This window comes from Lontra canadensis, unplaced genomic scaffold (assembly GCF_010015895.1).
Source record: "Lontra canadensis isolate GAN:19392208 unplaced genomic scaffold, GSC_riverotter_1.0 scaffold51, whole genome shotgun sequence".
Classification (NCBI taxonomy): domain Eukaryota; kingdom Metazoa; phylum Chordata; class Mammalia; order Carnivora; family Mustelidae; genus Lontra; species Lontra canadensis.
Window position 1 is genome coordinate 4,669,814 of NW_022631045.1, and position 22,243 is coordinate 4,692,056.

General features: G+C 39.5%; 1 protein-coding gene across 7 annotated transcripts in view; it reads right to left on the reverse strand.

The window, feature by feature from the left end:
- Positions 1-22,243, reverse strand: part of MTRF1 (mitochondrial translation release factor 1) — a 59,126-nt gene that overhangs the window by 33,060 nt on the left and 3,823 nt on the right. For all 7 annotated transcript variants that reach the window (XR_004384604.1, XM_032873934.1, XM_032873932.1 and 4 more), the window contains exons 3-7: positions 18,981-19,072; positions 17,503-17,584; positions 17,196-17,303; positions 7,644-7,816; positions 1,945-2,062 (exon numbers count right to left, since the gene is read on the reverse strand). Coding sequence is in view for 6 of the 7 variants with exons in the window: in XM_032873934.1 (XP_032729825.1) it covers positions 1,945-2,062; positions 7,644-7,816; positions 17,196-17,303; positions 17,503-17,584; positions 18,981-19,072 (573 nt within the window). In the remaining variant the exon portion in view is untranslated. The remainder of the gene's footprint in view (positions 1-1,944; positions 2,063-7,643; positions 7,817-17,195; positions 17,304-17,502; positions 17,585-18,980; positions 19,073-22,243) is intronic.

Sequence of the window (22,243 nt, forward strand, 5' to 3'; positions counted from 1 at the left end):
ACACTAAGAGAGATGAGACGGGATCCAAGATACAGGAGGATCCAACACACAGTAGGGTCAAAGAGAATTCCGTGTTGGTGTTCAGAACCACCTCTGTGTTGTAGCCGTGGCGAGCAACCGCTCTAGACTAGAGAGCTCTGCCAGAGGTGTTGCTACCATGCGTTAGCCCTCTAGAAAATCTGGTTAATTTCATTCTGCAGAGTTTTTAGAAGATCAAAGAAGACTCAGAGTCAAAGAGAAGCAACTAGAAAAGCAATGAAGTAATCATTAACTCTATGAAATGAAATCACAGTATGTCTCCCCTGCTATCAGAAAGTAGAACAATCCTATGATATCTTTCATAGGCCGAAATGTTGTAAAGTGAAGAGCACTTAGATTAAGTTATATAGAGAATTTTTTGTGCATTCCAAGACCCCCCCCCCCCTGCAAAATCTGTTATTAAAACACATCTTGCTAATGGACATGTAAAATAAATTGAGAAAGTAAACTGAGAAAATAAACTGAGATACACAGATGCTCACAGAGTTCATAGCTGTGGTAGCCTGATGCTGAGATGCTGAATATAGTTCTGGGGAAGGAGCTGGCGGGGGCTGCTCTCGCTGCCCAGAGTGTGCAAATCTTCTACAACTGTTAGCTACAAAAAAATACTGAACACTATTTCTGCTTTTCACCTTTTTTTGTAAAAATGGAAATTTTTTTAGATTTCTTTTGGTTGGTGAGAACAGGTATAATGTAGGTCTTTCATAAAAGTAAAGCAGCTTCATGTGAATTTTTGAAAAGCAGGGAGATACCTGTATGCTTCTTGGCTCGGCAGTGAACACACTATATACTTGTTCTTTACATGAAAGTAGTGAAGATTAATTTTGCCAAAATATAAATATTTTAGGAAGAGGAAAATAGGCTATTATGAGAGCCTAATCTTCATCTACTACATTAAGAAGTCAATATGTACATAATCTTACATCTAATCTATCAGAAGAGCATGATCTGCCTACTATTTAGAATGAGGTAATTACCAGGAAAAAGTAACTAAGAGTTTTAAACTGGTTGCCTGTGGCTAATGGGACGTTAGGGTCAAGGCAGGGGGGAGGGGGAGAAAAAAGACATGTTAGGAGCTGCCGGTTTTTGTTAAAGGATTTTCCCACTGGCCTTTAAAACCATTTAACATATAACATAAGAATTAATTTTAAAAAGGAAATTTTAAAAGCTTGAAATTGAAAGAAGTAAAGTGATAGAAGTGGAGAGAAGTGAAAAATGATAGAAATATTTAAAATCACAGTAAGGGCTGCAAAACTACTTCACAGTATACCAAAATTACCAATATTCAAAATAACAGCATTAAGGCAACACAGACCAGCGGAGGTAGAGGTCAGTCTAGAACAAGAGGATGACAAAAGCTCCATTGCAAGGGCATGTCCAGGACTGCTTCTGTGGTTTTTTTTGTTTTGTTTTGTTTTTTTAAAGATTTTATTTATTTATTTCACAGAGAGAGATCACAAGTAGGCAGAGAGGCAGGCAGAGAGAGAGAGAGGAGGAAGCAGGCTTTCCACCGAGCAGAGAGCCCGATGCGGGACTCGATCCCAGGACCCTGAGATCATGACCTGAGCTGAAGGCAGAGGCTTAACCCACTGAGCCACCCAGGTGCCCTGCTTCTGTGGGTTTTTTAAGGCTGGGACACCTCTGGTTGCTCATTGCTGTCCAGTACACCTGGGCAGCTTCTTGGAATAGGAACACTCAGTGTCTGCATCCTTTACAAGAGGTGCCTTTTCCAAACAGAAGTGAGATATGAACATTGGGGACCTAAAACCCATGACCCAGTGTCACCTTTAAAGGGTTTGGGCAAGAAACAAGACACTAACACAAAACTATTTTCTTCTCAATGTTGAGTAGTTTTGTAAGACATAAAAACAGATCAAAAGTACAAAAGCAAACAGACTTGATTACCTGTGGGGATATGGACAAGTCTGACAGCACTATCTGTTGTATTAACATGCTGTCCTCCTGCTCCTTTGGCTCGAAATGTATCTATCCGCAAATCCTTCGGGTCCACCTTCACATCTACCTAGAACAAAAGGGAACACGGAAGTCAATTCTACACTCAACAAACACTTAACTTTTTTAAAAAGATTTTTAAAATTTATTTGTCAGAGAGAGAGATGGCACACAAGCATGGGTGCAGCAGGCAGATGGAGAAGCAGACCCCCTGCCAAGCAGGGGATCCAACATGGGGTTCGATTCCAGGACCCTAAGATCATGACCTGAGCCAAAGGCAGACACTTAACTGACTGAACTACACAGGCATCCCAACAAATACTTTAATACTAAATTTATCTCAAGATTCTTCAAATAAACTGTGTTGTTGTTCTAAGTCACAGCCATTAGACTAAAAAACAGCTTATAGCAATGAAAGAACCATAAACTCCCTATATTTGACACTGACTTTTGATGCCATGAGATCACTGAGTTTATGCAAACTTTCAAGTTTCAGCATCCATCATCCCACAAAGCCACAGGATAGAAAACAAACTCTTTCTCCGTATATACATACATATATATATATGTATGTACATATGTGTGTATGTAAGTGTGATCTTCATTATTCCCTGATTCTGTATTTGCAAATTCACCTACTTTATTTGTTCCCCCAAATCAATTACTACAGCATTTTCAAAGTCACCAGAGAACTTGTGCAGGGCAGCAAAAAATCCAAGCTGTCCTATACAGGCACATTCCCAGCTGATGCCCAACAAAGTGACAGTTTGCTTTTTTTTTTCAGTCTGACCAGAGAATGAAGACAGGAGGGGGCAGAGAAGATAATATAAGAAGCTCTGGCTCTCGGGTCAGTTGGACAGGGTGTGAACCCCAATTCTGGCATCTATCTGGTAGTGAAGTGGCCTCAGGCAAGTCACCTAACACTTCTGAACCTCATTTTCTCTTTGTAAAATAAAGAAAATAGAACCTATTCTAAGTAACCAGATGGGTTACTTTCCTCTGTTTTAAAATTTTATTTATTTACTTATTTATTTGGATGGGTAACTTTTAAGATTATAATCTACGTAAGACACATAGATATAGAAATCTATATATAGGTATATAAACATATGTACACCTGCATGTGCACACGCACGTGTGCACACACACACAATTTCCCCTAAGGGAAATGATGGTTCAGTATTTGCTAAATCAGCATTTGCTGAGACTTTACAGAACATAACCACCGTGAACAATGAGAACCAACTGTGCGTGTGCAGTGATTAGTGGACTGAATGGAGGCATCCAAAAAGATAAGTTCACATTCTAACCACTAGACCCTTACTTGGAAAAAGAGTTTTTGCAGCTGTAATTGAGTTCAGATGAGATCATCCTGGGTTACTCAGACAGGTCCTAAATCCAATGAGAAGTGCCCTCAGACAGCTCAGGAGAGAGAGGACAAGAGGAACACGTGCATTCAGAGTTACACAGCTTCAAGCCAATGGACACCTGGAGACACCAGAAACTGGGGACGGCAAGGGAGCATCCCTCCCCCACCTAGAAGTTTTGGAGGGAGCAGCACAGCCTTGGAGATACCTTGAGTTTGCACTCCTGGCCTCTAGAACTGTTAGACAATAATTTTTTATTGTTTTAAGCACCTATTTGTTACACACACACACACACACACACACACACACACACACACAGAAAAATAGTACAAAATATGCTGTTTTTCATGAGAGAACTAACATCTTATTTCACATTTACCATTCATTTGTACGAATGACAGCAAGTGTGACTCTTTGTAAAGCACAGTAGTAACAGGGTCAATTTTATAATCTACTATACAGCGTGATTATTCTTTTATTTCCTCTAAAATGAATACTCTACTGTGGGGGAAAAAAAAAAAGTATTCAGCTTTTTTAAAATATGCCAGTGTTGGCTACCTTAAAATTTCAATAAACACTAAAGAGATGAACAGCAATTTCCCATTTTTGTGGTTACAGTATATTAAGTAGTTATATAGCAAATATACGTATATTATATGTCATATTCTCCCAAGTGTTACAGAAACTACCTAATGAATGTTGGGAAATTCTGAACAAAGAACCAGTGACTTAATAATATACAAAGAATTTTAAATGTCAATTAAGAGAACAAGACTTTGCTCTTTTACAAAAAGCAAACTCCAGTACATGGGTTTAATTTCCAAGAATGTGAAAAGAATAAGGGGATGGGTGAGAACAGTGGAAGGAATAAGGAGTTAAGAAAGACAACTTAAGGGGCACCTGGGTGGCTCAGTGGGTTAAGCCTCTGCCTTTGGCTCAGGTCATGATCTCAGGGTCCTGGGATTGAGCCCTGCATCAGGTGCTCTGCTCAGCGGGGAGCCTGCTTCCCCCACCTCTCTGCCTGCCTCTCTGCCTACTTGTGATCTCTGTCAAATAAATTAAAAAAAAAAAAAATCTTTAAAAAAAAGAAAAAGAAAGACAACTTAATAGTTTTGATTTCTGAGAGACATAAATGCTTCCATACACCAAAAATGAAATTAGATAAAAGAGGAAGGAAAAATCAAATCCTAATATTCAAAATATTTACCGTAATGATATCATAACCAAACAGAAAAACATTATTTCTGATGGTCTTTGAACATCGCGTTCTGACTATGCTTTCTTGGTGGACTATATTCTAAGGACAGAAATCTTAAACATTGCTCAGTAGTTTACAAAGTAATTTTTTAAGTTTTTATATATGCTATATAAATAAGGAAAAAAGTAAACGCATTAAGTGATTAAGAAATAAAACTTTTTACTCTAAGTGGGAAGAGATATAAATACAAGATGGTGAGGGGGAAAACTCCCTGTAATGTTAACTTTGAGTTGGTAATAATAACTTGAACCCGTGTTAAACTCCTATGTATCTCCTAGCTCTGTCCGCTGCAAAATCTAAACACAAGCAGACTTTAGTAATGATGAGCGTACCTAGTACCTACACCTTGGTTTCTGGGTACATTTCTCCCCACAAAAAATGAGATCTGACTCCCAAGTCTGAGGGCAGAAAGGCAGAAGGTGGGCTTAGGATATCTAATTATACCAGAAAGCAAGGGTATGCTTAAAAATTGATGGGGTCATTGCAAAAGGGACTCCCCTAAAAAGGCTACTACTGGCCAAATCAGGGACAAGTTTGAACATCAAAAACCATAGTAATTATAACTCACACAATTTAAAGAACAAATATGTAAGTCTATAATGAAGTCAACAGATGAAATAATATTGAGTTTATCATGAGGTAAAATAAGAGAAAGCAAGTAAGAAGGAAGGAGGAGAGAAGGTAGTAGGGAGGAAAGTTCTTGACAGAAAAGAATGCCAGGTAATAAATATAGAATGACAGAGTTACAAAATCACCATCTTCCACCCCAAATGAAATAACTGATTCAGGCAAAAAAGATCACTAATGGATGTTACGATTGTGGAAGAAAAGTTGTTGGAAATAGGCTATTATGTACCGCAGGCATTATTTAGTAACTACAAAGAGAAAAAAATACACTTTTATGATGGAGCTGGTTTTGTGGTCATCTTCACTGAAAATCAGACAATTTCAGATTATGTGCCTTCTGATAAGATGCAACATGAATATACACCTATAAAGTATTCCCGCTCAAAACCTGTGACCTGAATGCAATGGGATAAAAGGACAAGTTGAAGAGTACCAAGAGGAAACAAATCCAGAATGTGGGACACCCTACAAGATGAAGGCTCCAGACTCTTCAAAAAAATAGTGGCATTAAAAAAAAAAAAAAAAAAGGTTGAGGGCGTTGGATGGCTCTGTCAGTTGAGTGTCCGACTCTTGATTTTGGCTCAGGTCATGATCTCAGGGTCATGGGAGTGAGCCCCACACAGGGCTCCATGCTCAGTGGGGAGTCTGAGTTCTATAAGCCACTCTTGTAAATTACTGAACCCAAGGAAGGGGTTGTGGAAACCTCTCAATTCATAGCGACTTGGTGGGAAGCACAGGTGACAAGCTGGACTTGTGACTGGCCTCTGAAGTAGGAGGGAATAAAGTGCTGTGAGGCTGAGCTCTTAGCTATTCCCCAGTAGACGCTGTCAGAACTGAATTGCCTTGTAGGATACTTAACTTGGTGTCCACACAGAATTGAAGAAATTGCCTGGTGAGAGAAAAAACTTGACATATTTAGAGTGGAGAAGTATTCTGTGAGGAGACATGCACAGGAGTCTTTCATAGAAATATTACAGACTTGTGTTTGAGTTTCATAGCTAATGGTATTTTTTCTAATAACTTTTCCAATTTTATTATTGATATTATACAAAGTTCTCCAATCTATTGGTTCCTGGGGACAAGTGCATAACCCTTAGTGTCTCATTTAATCCCTACAGAAGAATTATGGGGTTGGGGCGCCTGGGTAGCTCAGCTGGTTAAGTGTCTAACTCCTCATTTCGGCTCAGGTCATGATCTCAGCATCGTGAGATCGAGCCTCATGTTGGGTTCTTCGCTGGGCATAGAGTCGGCTTAAGATTCTCTCTCCCTCTCCCTCTGCCTTTCCCCCACCCCAAAAAAGAAAAATTATGGGGTTGAGCTATTATACCCAATTTAATTATTTATTTATTTCTTAAATTTTTAAGTTCCAGTTAAGATATAGTGTAATATTAGTTTCAGAATTTTGGGACTCATCACTTACATATGATACCCAGTGCTCATCACACAAGTGCCCTCCCTAGTGCTCATCACCCACTTAGCCCACGCCCCACCTACTTCCCCTCCAACAACCCTCAGTTTGGTTCTCTATAGTTAATAGCCTCTTTTACGGTTTGCCCTCTCTCTCTTTCTTCCTATGTTTATGTTTTGTTTCTTAAATTCCACATATAGGTGAAATCACATGGCACTTATCTTTCTCTGACATATTTCGCTTAGCATAATTCCCTCTAGCTCCATTCACGTTGCTGCAAATGGCAAGATTTCGTTCTTTTTGATGGCTGAGTAATATTCCATTGTGGTATATGCACCACAACTTCATCTGTTCATCAGTCGATGGACAAACAATGGCATCATTTAGGTAGAAGAACGTCCTATTCTTAGGAGATGTTAAGTTGAAGATTTGAGGGATAAAGTCTCACAGTGACTGCTATATTCTTCATAGTTATTTTAAAAAAAGTATACATACACACATGTATAGGAATCTAGCAAATGTGGCAAAATATAAACAGGTGTTGACTCCAGGTGAAGGTTATATAAGTTTTTAGAGTGGTATTCCTCCAATTTTCTATATGTTTAAAATTAAATTTTAAAAAGTTAGGAAAAAAGATAGAGGCAATATGGCTGGCTTCAATAAAACATTGACCCCATACAGATATTCTATCACTGATCTCAACATATTACCTGTGGAAATCATATTTTTCTTAAGATAAAACTTAAGCAAGAAGATTTGAAAAGGTTTGTGAATTCTATTTTATGAAGAGAACTGGCTTCTAATTAAAGAAAACAAAATATCTTGGTCAGGCATAAGACAGGCAACTTTACCTGGGGAGGAGTTAAGGTTTTCCCAGTAGAGACTGCAAAGTTCAATTTGAAACCCCGAAAATCAGTTTGCTAGAAGCTAAGATTCCTCAGCAAAATACCCACTACATGAGAGTAAGTTTTCAACGTGTGCGTGAAGTTACCTCATCTGGCTGAGGGAGGACGATAACAGACATGGTTCCCGTGTGAATGCGCTGCATCCTTGATGACAGGCCCACCTCAGGGATTCGCTGAACTCGGTGAATCCCACCTTCATACTTCAGATGCTTGTAGACACTGTCACCAGAAATTCGGGCAGCTGCGTGATGCAGCCCACCTAGGAACATAAAATCCAAAAATGCCAATGTGTTCTCTTTTGAAAGGGATCTGCATCTTAAATACCTTTAATCTCAGGCCTGAATGCAAGTACAGAGCCAAAGACGAGAACATAAAATAGGTACAAGACGGTATTTTCTCAATGTCAATGTAGTCATATAAAAAAGGAAATATACCAAAACATTATTTATGCTTATCTCGGGAACTGAACAACAATATATTTTTTTGTTTTACTTTTTATACTTTGTTTCTAAATTTTCTATAATCAGCCAAGTTTTTTTTTAATAAAAGTATTACTAGAAAAAACATACTGGGACATTTTCTACATTGAACTGCCCTCTGCAACCTTAGGCTGATATGGTATCTATATATAAGAACGCTCAAAAATGTAACAATTTAATAATGATGGAAAACTCTATAGGTCCTCCCAAGTTCTCAAGAGTCTATTGAAATTTAGCTCTTGCTCATCTGTGGTATGACAATAAGCTCCTCCCCCCACCAAATCTTAATGCCTAAGCTAGTTTCTTCTTATTGGACATATTTAAAAAAAAAAACCTCTTTTATTATAAAATAACATACAGACATTAAAAAATCACATGAATCAAATGGTTTAGTGACCACAAGATGAAGAAAAAGAACTTTGTCAGTCACCCAAAAGCTCTCTCATATGTCCCTTCCCAGTTACAATCCCCTCCTTTCTCACAAGTAACTATGATCCTGACATTCCTGTTACAATTTTATTACCTAAATGTGCTACAGTCTAGTCTTGTCCATTTAAAAAAGTTTCACGTCCTCTTTAAGTGTATTTATTTATTTTTGTGTAGTAATCTCTACATCCAATGTGGGGCTCGAACTCATAACCTCAATATCAAGAGTCAACCAGGTGCCCCCTAAAGTCTGATGCCTTTTAAAGCTCTTCATCTATACACGCTCATCACCTACTTCTTTTGTTCCTTCCAACTTATCTCCGGAGGAACCTGGACGTTGACCTGTAAAATTTCCCACAGAATGAATTTGCCAACTGCATAATCTTGGTACAATTAATTCACCTATCTTCCACCCTCTGTTCTGGCTACAATTTGGCAGATGGATCCAGAGACCGGATGAGACACCAGCTTGAGCTCCTTGGCAGGACTACAGGAGGCACATAATGACTGTTTTCTTTCTTTTTATGGTCTTGAGAGCCTTTGATGTTTAATGTATCATGGGTTATAAAATAGTGATAGTCTAATTCTGTAATTTCTTTGTCAGGTATTAGTAGCTAAAATACATTGATAAAGGACATTTCCCCTTGTCTACTAGTTGATTACCCTGTGCTAGAGTTATACAGGAAAGGCAGGATAAATGCTTGATTCTGTTCCTTTACCCATTTACCAGTATCTGTGTTTTGCAATATGAGTTAGGATTCATCATCTGCAGATGACTATTTTTAAAATATCATTATGAATTCAAGGATCTGAATACATCTAGCATGTTTAAACCAACTGCAATTATTATGATTAAAGTTCAACGTATCCATCTTTGGCCAGCAGGAACCTCTTCAAGTTAATTTCTGAGTTCTTTTTGACACACCTCTTATTATGGTATAACAAAATATTCCAGGATTATCCTGAACTATTCTTGCTCCAGACCTGAAATCAGTGATCTCCCCAAGAAGTCTTGGTTCCTTTCAGAGAGAAATAATACTTAATTTTTTCTTTTTCTTTTTTCTTTTCTTTTTTTTTTTTTTTTTGCCTCTTCCCCTGCTCATGTGCTCTCTCTTTAAAATAAATAAATCTTGAAGAAAAAAAAATTTTAGATCACTTAGCTCGAAATTCCTCTTGTATAATGAAACCTACCGCACAGGCAGGTATCATCTGGCCTTCAAGTCACCATGTAGGACCTGAGGCTCATGGAACCAGCACAAAAATGTTGATATTCTGGTTACTGTTTCTGTGAGTAATAAACCATCCTCCACCTCTGACCCATGAAAGTGTGGCATGCTAACTTGTTAGCTTGCAAGTGGGGTAAAATCTCAGACCATGTGGAGTTCTTGACTACTGGTATTTCCAGTGTAAATTCAAGATGACAGCCTCTTCTCTATCACTCTTGTCTTCTATACCAAGAATCTGGTTCTCAATGACAGAGAAGATACTACAATTAGAATATCTCCTAACTACTCATCTACTTTATTCCACGGTACACACACAACAGTCTCAGAGTAACAATGCGAGTTCTGCCACATGATTACTAAAAACATTAAAACTTTTTTGCATATGCTCTTCCTGTTCTTCCCCCATTTTTCAAATGGCTGTACTCTATACTGTCAGATCTTACAGTGGTTATATAGTGTATTCTTCCCTCCTTCTCCTCAAATAGACCTAGGTCTTTTTTTTTTTTTTTTAAAGATTTTGTTTGTTCGTTAGAGAGAGAGAGAGCGCATGCACCTAAGCATGGGTGGAAGTGTGAGGCAGAAGGAGAAGAAACTCCCTGCTAAGCAAGGAGCCCAATGTGGGATTTAAAACCAGGACCCCGGGGATCATAATCTGAGCCAAAGTCAGACACTTAACTGCCTGAGCCACCCACGCACCCATACAGACTCAGTTCTACAGGTAGCCACATATCTGATGTTCACCCCTATCCCTATGCCAAAACTTCATATTTTAGCTGTCTAAAGTCCTGTTTTCTAACAGATTCCTCAGAAAGGGACCATGGGGAAAGTGTTTCTTGAGTTCTTGCATATTGTTAAGTTTGTATCCTTATACCTGTAAGTTAGTTTCGTTGCTTATAAAATCCTTAACTCAAATTTCCTTTCCTTAACTATGCTGTTACTGCTGCTGCCACGTTCCTAATATGCTTCTAATGAAGACTCAGTGCTACAACGTCAGATCTAACCCACTCAGTTTCTAAAGTCAGCCTGGTGGGGCACCAGGATGGCTCAGTCAGTTGGGTGTCTGACTCTTGGTTTCACTCAGGTCATGATCTCATGGGTCATGAGCTCTGGCCCGAGCTCAGCGGGCAGTCTACTTCTCTCTCTCTCTCTCTCTGCCCCACCTCCCACTCACATACACTTGTTGTCTCTCCCTCTCAATAAATCAATCTTTGAGAAAAAAATAAATAAATAAAGTCAGCATGGTGGATAAAAATTGGGCATAGTTTTAAATTACCGTACAAAATGCCAAAGGAAGGTACCTTATGAGAGACTGACCTGTCTTTTAGTAAGTCCCACACAGTGGTGCCTGGGTGGCTCAGTTGGTTAAGAGTCTGCCTTCAGGTCAGGTCAAGATCCCAGCGTCCTGGGATCGAGCCCCATGTTGGGCTCCCTGCTCAGTGGGGAGCCTTATTCTCCCTCTATCTCTACACCTCCCCGCCCCCCGCTTGTGCTTTCTCCCTCTCTGTCAAATAATAAAATCTTAAAAAAAAAAAAAAAAGTAAGTCCAAAATAGCCAGTCTTCCTCCAGCGGTGGAACAGGTTACTGTTTATCTTCTTGAACGCCGGATAAAGAAGATGACAAGCATTTAGGGATCAGGTGATAGGAAAAATGTAATGTTTACCATTCACACTCGGTATAGTCAAGATGGTCAACTCTGAAAAATACCTCAAAACTGAGACAGAGCGAGGCCACAACAATTAAAATTTTCCACCTCGAAATCATTGTTTTTTTTTGTTTTTTTTTTTTTTTTAAGATTTTATTTAGGGGCACCTGGGTGGCTCAGTGGGTAAAAGCCCCTGCCTTCAGCTCAGGTCATGATCCCAGGATCATGGGGATTTTATTTATTTATTTATTTGACACAGAGAGATAGATCACAAGTAGGCAGAGAGGCAGGCAGACAGAGAGGGGGAAGCAGGCTCCCCACCGAGCAGAGAACCCAATGTGGGGCTTGATCCCAGGACCCTGGGACCATGAGACCATGACCTGAACCAAAAGCAGAAGCCCAAACCACTGAGTCACCCACGCGCCCCTCATTCTGTACTTTAAAAATTATTCCCCTCACCCCCTTTACCTACTTCATGTCCAGGGCACATATTTTAAATTTATATGACCTGAAAGGAGAGGGCGGCTTTACTGTACAGATTACCAGAGCCAATCTTGGGTTGCCTAGGTTCAAATTTAAGCTCTTCCTGCTAGTTGTGTGTCCACAGGCAAATTACTTCATTTGTTCATGCCTCAGTTTCCTCTTCTGTAAATGGTAATTACAGCTCGCATCACAGTACCGCGCACCTGAATGAGAGGCCATTCATACTGCAGATCACCAGAGTCGTGCTTCAAGTCCTGTGTAAGCATATGACACAGCCTGAACTCAACCTCCCTCCCTCGAAGCGGCTGTTGTGAGGAATAACTGAGATAAACACTCGCAGTGTACTTAGCAGTGTTGATATTTACCGTCCGTAAGTATCAGTAGTCACTGGAACTGTATCATTGGCTCTCCTGGACCAGTTCAAGACAATGTGGGAGAGAATGATGATCAAGATCCCTGTAAATGGAAATTATGATGTAGGGCAGGAGAGCTGATAGACCTCTGAGGTAGAGGACAGCGAGGTGCACTGCTGGCCTTGCCGGCTCAGAGAAAACTGCCTTTGGTGGTCCTCATGGATGGGTATGGAGGGAAAAAGCATTTGTCAGATCAACAGCTGCACACCGGGTGCCAGGGGGTGTGAACAGCTCAAGCAACGAAACCACATCTGGCACAGCAGCTGTAATGAGAATCACTGGTTGGCTGAGCTAATAGTAACCCACTGTCATTCACTGAGCTCCATCTACTGTCTTTCCAGGCCAAAGAAACAAGCTGAATGGGGATGTGGCAGGAATCACTAACTTTGCACTTTCCAAGTCCTTGATGGTGGCATTTATCTCTGCAACCTCTCCGGGAAGGCAATGTTGCTTCTGGTTTACTATTTTCCCAGGCAGAGGCAGTTCTAGTGGCTTCTATTTGGCCTTTACCACCATTAACAGTTCTCCTTCCACAGGTCAGGAAAGAAGATGGGAATTCTGCTAGCTGCTCAGTGTATCTGCCAATTATGTACCCAGAACTGGGGAAAACACCACAGGATGGGTTTGGGAGTCTGCTGGGCCCACTGAGAGCAGGACCTGAGCTAAAAGTCTATTCATCACATGACTCCACAAGCTCCTTCTCTAATGGATGGCCATAGAGATGTTCTGGGTTTCCCAGAATTAGCATCAGTTCAGAGCCAGTGTCCAGTAGTCCCTGCAAAGTCTGGTTATTTCCATTTCTCTAAGGCATAGTTACCCTGGGAAAAGGCGACAGACCCCTTTTGGGAGGAGGCTGGGAGAAGGGTCAACAGCATAAGTACTTGGCAATATATGGGGGTCCTTCCTCAAGGGGACCCCACCCCCTCTTTATTCAAGGGGTTTGGGCCTATCCACTGGCTCAAGTCTGAGAACTGACCAAGGGGCCATGGCTTGTTTTTATGATTAAAGTTACATTTTTGTTCACTTGATCTAAAACTTTCCTGCTCATACAGGTAAGTGAGAATTTACTAGTCTTACTATCTCTTTTACTTCTAGGGGCACCATGATCAACTAGCGAATGCCACAGGGCTGCAAAAGTCAGACAACTCCGATTGCTGCCTTGGCTCTGACGTCCGTGACAGTAACCACACTCATCTGGCCTTTGGCTGTGACTGCTACCCTTGACCCCTGCCATCCTGAGGGGATGACTTCCAGTTCACTTAGGTTTCCCAGTTTAGTTACCAGAGCTCCTACCGTCGAGTCTGGCCCACAGAGAAGAGCCATCACAGAGCCCTTCAAGGATGCCAGGGTTCCCCTTACAAATTTATTTCTCACACTCATGGTAAGAAGTATGTCTTCTGGACACGTAGAACTAACCATTGTGTTACCTGAAGTGACCTCTCCCTGAATTTAACTAGCAAGCAGAAAATAACAAGATGCAATTATAAACATTAATCTGTTGGGAAGGAAGAGATAACAGAACATTTCATAGAATCCCTTTAACTTGGAAGAGATTTCAATTTGTCAGATGCCAAGTACCCAGAATAACAAAGCGTCAGACCTACACTACGTACCCAGAGCTATCGCCCTCCCCTGCTGCCACAAAAACCATCCTGTAATCATTTAGCTTGGACTATTCATGGAATACTTGAGTACTGTCCCTATCTGTACCTCCAACCGCAAAATTACAAGGCTCTAAGTCACCTGATGCGTGAATTTTTGCCTGAAAGTATGTTTCTTTTCAACCTTAGCTTTTAGTGCTGTATGATTTTGAGTTCCTCTCCGTTTCAATTAAACATTAAAATATATATACATATTTTTATATATATAAATAAATATAATACTACATATTAATAATATAATTATTAATTAATTAATATAATAAATAATATATATTATATATATACACATACACATATACACATGTATATACACATGTACACATAGTAAGCGTATTTTATAAGAAAGGTGTTTCTCACCCCTTCTCTATGTTAGTCCTCCTATTCACACATTTTTCTTCTGATTACAAATAGATCAATTTTTATATATTATTTTCTAATTTTAATGAGTAGAGGTTTACTCCTAACCTTTCTTTCTTTATTTATCAGAGAGAGAGAGAGAGAGAAAGCATGAGCACAAATACGGGGAGCAGCAGGTAGAAGAAGCAGGCTCCCCGCTGAGCAGGAACCGGATATGGGACTCAATCCTAGGACCCAGGGATCATGTCCTGAGCTCAGGGCCTGAGCCAAAGGCAGATGCTAAACTGACCCAGCCATCCAGGTGTCCCTCCTAGTCTTTAGAGTAAAATATTTAAAGTTTCCCTTCCTTAAAAAAATAGTCCTTTAGATTATTTTTTTTAATTAAAAAAGTTTTTTTTTAATTTTTTAAGTAGGCTCCATGCCCAGTTTGTACTGCCCAATGCAGGGCTTGAACTCACAACCCTGAGATCAAGACCTGAGCTGAGATTGAGAGTCGGATGCTCAACCAACCCAGCCATCTGGTGTGTCTCCTGCTCTTTTTACTTCTTAAAGTACCTTTATTTTATTTTGTCACTAAGCCAGTCTATCTAAAAGAAAGGTCTCCCAACCACTGTCTAGGGATTGTTCAGGCTGCTCTGCGTCCCTGGAACCAAATCACTCTTCCTGTTATTACTGAGCTCATCCTTCATTCTTAAAAGCTGGCTTCAAAATATCTGAGAGAGGTCACTGCTGACATTTGCCACCATTCTCTCTTTCAGAATGCTGTATTTCTAAAGACTTTTTTTTTTTTTTAAGTAAGCTCCACACCCAAAGTGGGGCTCAAACCTATAGCCCCAAGATGAAGAGTCACATTCTCCATCAGCTGGGCCAGCCAGATGTCCCAAAATGCTGCTGTTCCTGAAAGCTTCCTGAAAGTTGAAACTCTCCCATCTCTAGCTTCCATAATATTATACTGTACTCGTCCTTTTCCTGCTTATCTCACTCCTCTCTTTCTTTTGCCAAGAGTCAATCTTTCTCAATGTGGCCATTACGTAGGATTTGGCGCCCTGAATATTCCTTCTCCCTAGCCTCTCCCTCACATAATCTCTGTGTCAGATACCACCTTTATGCTAAGGGCTACTGAATCTCTCTCCTTCATTCTGTTCTCTCACCAAAGCTCTGCTGACACAACTTCAGCATTTACTGGATATTTCTAAATGGGTGTTCACAATAACCACAGAGTTAGTCATTCAAAAACAACTTATCATTTTTTCTTCCCATATGGGCTCTGCTCTCCAACTTGAACGAATATCACAGTCTTTCTGGCTAGGAAGATCAGGATCCCCGTGGCTCATCTTGTTTGCGTTAGATCAGACTACTAGGATGTAGTGTGGTTCTGGATCTGACAAACTTAAGTTCAATCCCAGGACTGCCATTATGTACTGTGTGGTCTTGGATCAGTCACTTATTCTCTAAACCCAGCTCCTCATCTGTAAAATGGGACTGATACTACCTATCTCACAGGGCCGTGAGGATCAGATCACCTACACTGTATGCAGGACACAGGAGCAAGCGCTGGCCCGTCTTTTGTCCGCTCTTCCTGTGAAGGTCTGCCAAGGTCTATGCCAGGTCTAAGTCTTAGTCACACCTGGATTGCTCTAGCAACCGCTCTGCACTTTGCCTTAAATCGAACCTCTTGGTCCATCCCACACAATGCTATCTAATAATCTCCCTAAGATATGTATTTACCAAATCGTGCCTTTTTTTTTTTTTAAGATTTATTTATTTATTTATTTGAGAGAGAGCAAGGGAGCAGGGCGTGGGAAAGCAGAGGGAGAGAGAGTCTGAAGCAGACTCCACACTGAGCACAGAACTGGACATGGAGCTCAAGCTCACAACCCTGAGGTCATGACCTGAGCTGAAACCAAGAGCTGCAGGCTTAACCGACGGCAGCAACCAGGTGCCCCCAGATCATACGCTTACTGATAAAATCTTCAACAGGTCGTTACTCCCTAACAAAGGCCTGTTCTGCTTTTGAGGCTGTTCAAACTCTACCCCCTGGAACTCATTTCCTATGTCTTCACATACTCCGGTTTCTCTTCTGATCATATGTATCTTTCACCTTTTACTATGTCTTCCTGTCACAGATATGCTCTGGGTAGACTAGCTTCCTAACATTGCCCTACACACATCAAGATCTTTCCCACCACCATGTGGTTGCTCTGGTTTTTTCTTCCCTCTTCTCTCAATTCCCTCTCCTTGACCAGTTGCCATATTTAAAACCTGTACCAAGGGAGCCTGGGTGGCTCAATTCGTTAAGCATCTGCCTTTGGCTCAGGTTGTAATCTCAGGGTCCTGGGATCAAGTCCTACATCAGGCTCTCTGCTCAGTGGGGAGCCTGCTTCTTCCTCTCCCTCTGCCTGCTGCTCCCCCTGCTTGTACTCTGTCAAATAATACATAAAATCTTTAAAAAGATAAAAAATAAAAAAATACCAAGCACAACTTACTTATTCTAGATACTAGCTTTCATTTTTCTCTATTGTTTAACTTACTTTAATCCCCTTTCCCTACTTTATTATTGGGTATCAATATATAAGCAAGAAGAAACAAACTTTCATATGGCTTAAAAGAATGAGGAACAAAGATATTATCAGATGTTCTGATTTAACATAACTAAGTATTTAAAAGTTTAAGGACTTGAGGTGCGTAGGTGACTCACTTTAGTGTCCAACTCTTGGTTTCAGCTCAGATCATGATACCAAATTCCTGGGATCGTGTCCCACATTGGGCTACCTGCTCAGCGGGGAGTTTGCTTCTCCCTCTGCCCGCCCCCAACTCATGTGTGCTCTCTCTCTTGCAAAAATAGATAAGTAGAATCTTTAAAAAAAATAGGACAACATAGTTCTAATCAAGATCAGAGATAAAATAATTCTCAGCATCATCTATGGACTAAACCCTCAAATATCCCTACCATAATCAGCTGGTGTATAATTCAGGAGTTCAAATTTCCAGTTTTTATAGCTTGAATAATTCTGGTACATATCAAATATTTCACGAGTGAACTGTTGGCAGATATCACCTACAAAAATACAAAAAATATTCAGTCAGCACAGATTGTTTTAAAGAGAGCCATTCTTAGGTACAGGCCCCCTGGGAAACAAGAATAACTGTTTCCATAGTGAAACACATCTACTGGACTGTTAAAGTTATACAGTATCCAACCAAGGTAAAATTTAAGTGTTTTTTAAGATTATTTACAATAAAATTATTTAACTGACCTCCAGTAGTTCTTCCAGATGTCACCTCTAAAATAACATCATTTTTGTCATATTTCTCCTTTGGCACTAGACTCTGGAAAAGCTGAAAAAGGAAAAAAAGATCAGCATTTGTATGTATATTTTCCATGATTATACTATTGCTTGATTTTAGACAAAAGACCTACAAACATTCAAAAAAAGTCAGTGATTAAGAAAATTATATAGTATCCCAATGAGGTCTAGTCATTAAATGCTGCAATAAGTAGACTGCATTAGACCTAAAATAAGTGATCAACTCATGCTAACAATGGAGTTACTTGTCAGGGTATTCTCCACAATGCTATCAGATTATCTTAATTTTCTAAAATGCCCAAGTTTAAATCAAAGTCCGGAGCGTTCCATTCAATTTTTTTCAGATTTTGCCTCTTATTAGCTCTAAACAGCAGCTTCTTTCATCTAATGAATGATGTGAAGCTTTGAAAAGTCTTCACTTGGAGAAAATGAGGCCTCGTTACACATGATTGTGTATTTTCTCCTGCCACAGATGACAGTTGGCCCCAGGTCGTGCCCTCTGTTCTCAGTAGAGCTGTTCTGCTTAGAGAATATATTGAGGACTCCCAGGATAAGGCTGAAATAGTTTCTGAGCCGTGACAAGAAAACAAGGGGCTTCCTAATAAAGTAACTAGCTTTCTTCTAAAGGAGAAAAGGGATGCAATTTTATTTTTTATTTATTAGTGAAAAATTTTTCAAATCAAAGCCATGACTCTCCCTACTGCCAATTTTTGAAATACTCCATCTCTGTTAGAAATGGTAATCTGTGAGAGGGAATAGCAGACCAAAAGTGACAGCCTTTCTGCCTTTGACTTGCTGGTTAAATCAGTGATAACAGTAACTGATACCTCTACTTCATTCCCCTCAACGAGCCCCTCTATGGAGTTCCAGAATAGGGGGACCGAAAGCAGGACAAGGGCAAACAGGACAGAAGGGAAGAAACTACAGATGCTATACAGCCCTGTGGTTTTCATTGTCTTTTAGACAAATCATCTATTGAACTACAAGGAGCTAAAGACTTGGTATGAACCAACTGTGTCTGTACCTTTGGATTCACTCCACTCTATACAGAAAGCAAATTTTCGATCCTTAATTAACACAATCACTATGTACCACTCCCCTTTTCTAAGGCTTAAAAACCCGATTCTTCCTCTTGGTGAACTAAGTTTCTTTACCAGCATCTGCCGCCTTGGCTGGCAAGTTAACAGCTTTGGAACATAATTGTTCGTGGAGGTGAGGGGGGAGATGATGTTTTATTCTCTGGCATCCCAATTGGTTCAACCTCATTCTGTAGCAAATTACAGTACTAAACCCAGCTTACTCATTCACCATAACAGAAGGTTTAATAAACCGGTGTTTGGAAAGTACTTTGAACACCAAAGTACAGCCTCGTAAAACAGTATTCTGTTATAGTAACACAATTGAGCAGTTTACCTCCTAAAACATACCTCACTGTATAACATATGGATTTTTTGAGCGATGGTTTCCCTCTCTTCCAATGCGAGTTCTTGTAACTGCTTTTCATCTTGTTTATTTAGACCTACAAACCATCAACAAAAATTATGTTTTTAAATACAGGAAAACTCTTAAATAGCTAGCTAATTTCTGTTTATAAATTTTATTTCAGTTGTGAAGGAGGGATTATACAAAAGGTCAGGATAGTTGGAGAATATTAATTAATTAATAAGTACTTGTGAAGCACGTCTAAAAAAACTCAGTGTGTAAGGAAGTATGATGATTGCCTAAAAGTTTATGATTTGAATGTCTAAAACTAATTACAGAAATCAATGATTAATAAAACAAGTCTGAAAAAGGACTGGTTAATTAAATATAGACCCAAATAAGGTAAGTTTTGGAGTAAACTGGAGTGACCACATCTTGTCTTAAAGGTAACAGCCACTACTCAGCACACTGTGCTGTAATCCGGGAGGGCTGAAGACTCCATTTTCTTCCCCCCAAAGTCAGAAATAAGAACTCTTAGAATTTTGAAATCTCCTGAAATGTTTATACCTAATGAACACTTTTTAAAAGCACCGTGTAAGTCAAATGAAACATCTTTGTAACTTCTGTTTTATGGAAACAATTGTCCTTTTCACATCATTTCAAGAGAGAAAGTTAAATCCCGGAACTCCCAACAAAAAAGCTAACAATGAGATAGTAGATCTTACAACCTTTGACTCCATTGCTCTGGATACCTAGACTTCATTTGTTAGTAGTGATCCTTGCCAGCTGATGTAGAAATGTTTGATTCTTAATAGCAAAGAAGAAAACATAAATGAAAAGTCCTAATTATAAAACAGAGAAGGCTCTTGAAACTTCTTCCCTGGTCATGGAAGTCATTAACACCTGGTGGGACTCTATTCCTCATTCATACATACCTTCAACATCTAACACTTATTATGCACCAGATACTCTGCTAGTTGTTGGGGACACAGGGATGAATAAAATGTGGTTCCAGGCCTTAAGTTGCTCAGTCTGGTGGGAAATAGGACATGTACACATGAGTACAGTATGGGATAGGACAGTGCCATGGAGGCACAAAGGAGGGGGTCTAACCCAGACCTTAGCACTTGAGGAAGGCTTCCTGGAGAGATGTCCTCTGAACTAAATTCTAATTATGGATCACCTGTTGCAGAATTGTAATATCACTAGTGGCCCCATATCATGTACTTACGCCACAAATGGACACTAGGCTGACATTACTCCGTATAGGTACCTACTGTGTCAAAGATATCAGAAAAACCTGATATGCAGTCACATAAAATTATTTTTGTGGCCTCTTATTATTTTCTGATGTCTGAAATCTAACCTAATTCAGTTTCATTATATCAAGAAAGATTTGAGATTCTATTATATCCTATGTTCAGTGTTGCAGGAAATATAAAAATGAGTAAGACACAGGCTCTGTCTTTGAGAAACAGATAATGAGGGAAGGGGCAGAAATTAAGACAATTACATAAAGGATCAAAATTCAAAACAGAGAAAGATAACATTTTTGTTTTATAGAGGGGACTGAAGCCAAAGTATGATATCCAAGCCATACTTTTAAGTGAAATGAATTTTAACAAGGTAAAACTGGTGAGTAACAATTTGTGCAAAGACAGAAATGGGATGATGTGTATATTCAGGGAACAGCAAGTTATCTATTTTTCTTGGAAGGTTTCCATATGCAAAGGGAATTAATACACTATACAGAGAGGCTGGTGTCAGTTTTCAGAAGCTCCTTTTTTTTTTTAAGATTTTTTTTTTTTTTTAAATTTATGAGAGAGAGAGACAGCACAAGTGGGGTTTGGAGAGGGGCACCAGGGAGAGAGCAGACCAGACTCCATCCCAGGACCCTGGGATCATGACCTGATCTGAAGGCAGATGCTTAAGTGACTGAGCCACCCACGGGCCCTTCTGCAAAGGCTCTTAAATACCAAATCGAGAAATTTATATTTATAGGCAACAGGAGCTACTGAAAATTTTGAGCAGGGGAGTAATCTGATTAAGGTTGTACTTGGACTGGGAAAGCCTGGAAGTGGCACAAAAAGTTAGGAATGTATTGTAATTATCCAGGATGAGCTATAATAAAGATATAAATTAGCAGAAAGAATAGAAGGGGACTAAGGGTACACTACAGAGGCAGAGGCAGACTCTATTGGAACTGGACTCATGCAGTGGATAAGACAAGCTGTGGAATCTCACTGAGTCCAAATCCTTGCTCCTTGCCTGATTGGCTGAGTGACCTCTGACATTTTAAGCTCTCAGTTTCTTCATCTATAAAATGGGGACATTAATAATAATTCCTATCTCATAAATTATTATAAATACTCAAATGAGATAATATTTATAAAATACTTAGCTTAGTGTCTGGCACATGGTAGGACAGTAAATGTCACTTTTATCACTGTTATTACAGAATAGCAGGACTTTAGACCTAGGAGAGACTTTGGAAACAATCCAATCCAATCTCAATAATACTGGTGATACAATGTATACACCATTGTATAATGGTGATACAATTGAGGCTGAAAGAGATTATGTCAATTCAATTTAGAAGCATTTAGTAAAATCCTATTATATGCAAAGAACCTTCCCCAAACTAATGGATTACAAATTTGAGGGGCAAAAAAAAAAAGGAAAAAAAAAAAAAAAAAAATCCTCATAAACATAGTGAGAGACTCACGGTACCACCAACAGACGACAGAAAATCCAGGACTTTACAGTTATAACTGTGACTGGCCTTGACATCGTTTAACATCTCTAACACTTAATGGAACAGGATGGAGCACAGAAGTTTAGAAACTAAAAGCCTGTAGTACTATCTCGATAAATGTTGAATCCCAGGTTAGTCCACTGCGCCTTTCTCTCAACTTCAGTACATTTTGATAATTTTCATATGAGAAAAAATGTTAAGGCAATAAGCAATATTAAGAAATACCAAAACTAAAAATAAACATCTCTCACATAGATCAAAGAATTAAATGTAAAGTTAAAAAATTGAACTGTCAGAAGAAAACACAGATGTACTCTTTGTAACCTTGGGTTACACAAAAATTTCTTAGCTAGGACACCAAAACCATAAGCAACAAGAGAAAAAAAGATAAATTTGACATCATCAAAATTCAAAAATTGTGCGGCTTAGGGCCTGGGTGGCTCAGTCAGTTAATTGTCTGCCTTCCGCTTAGGTCATGATCCCAGGGTCCTAGGATAGAGCCCCACATCAGGC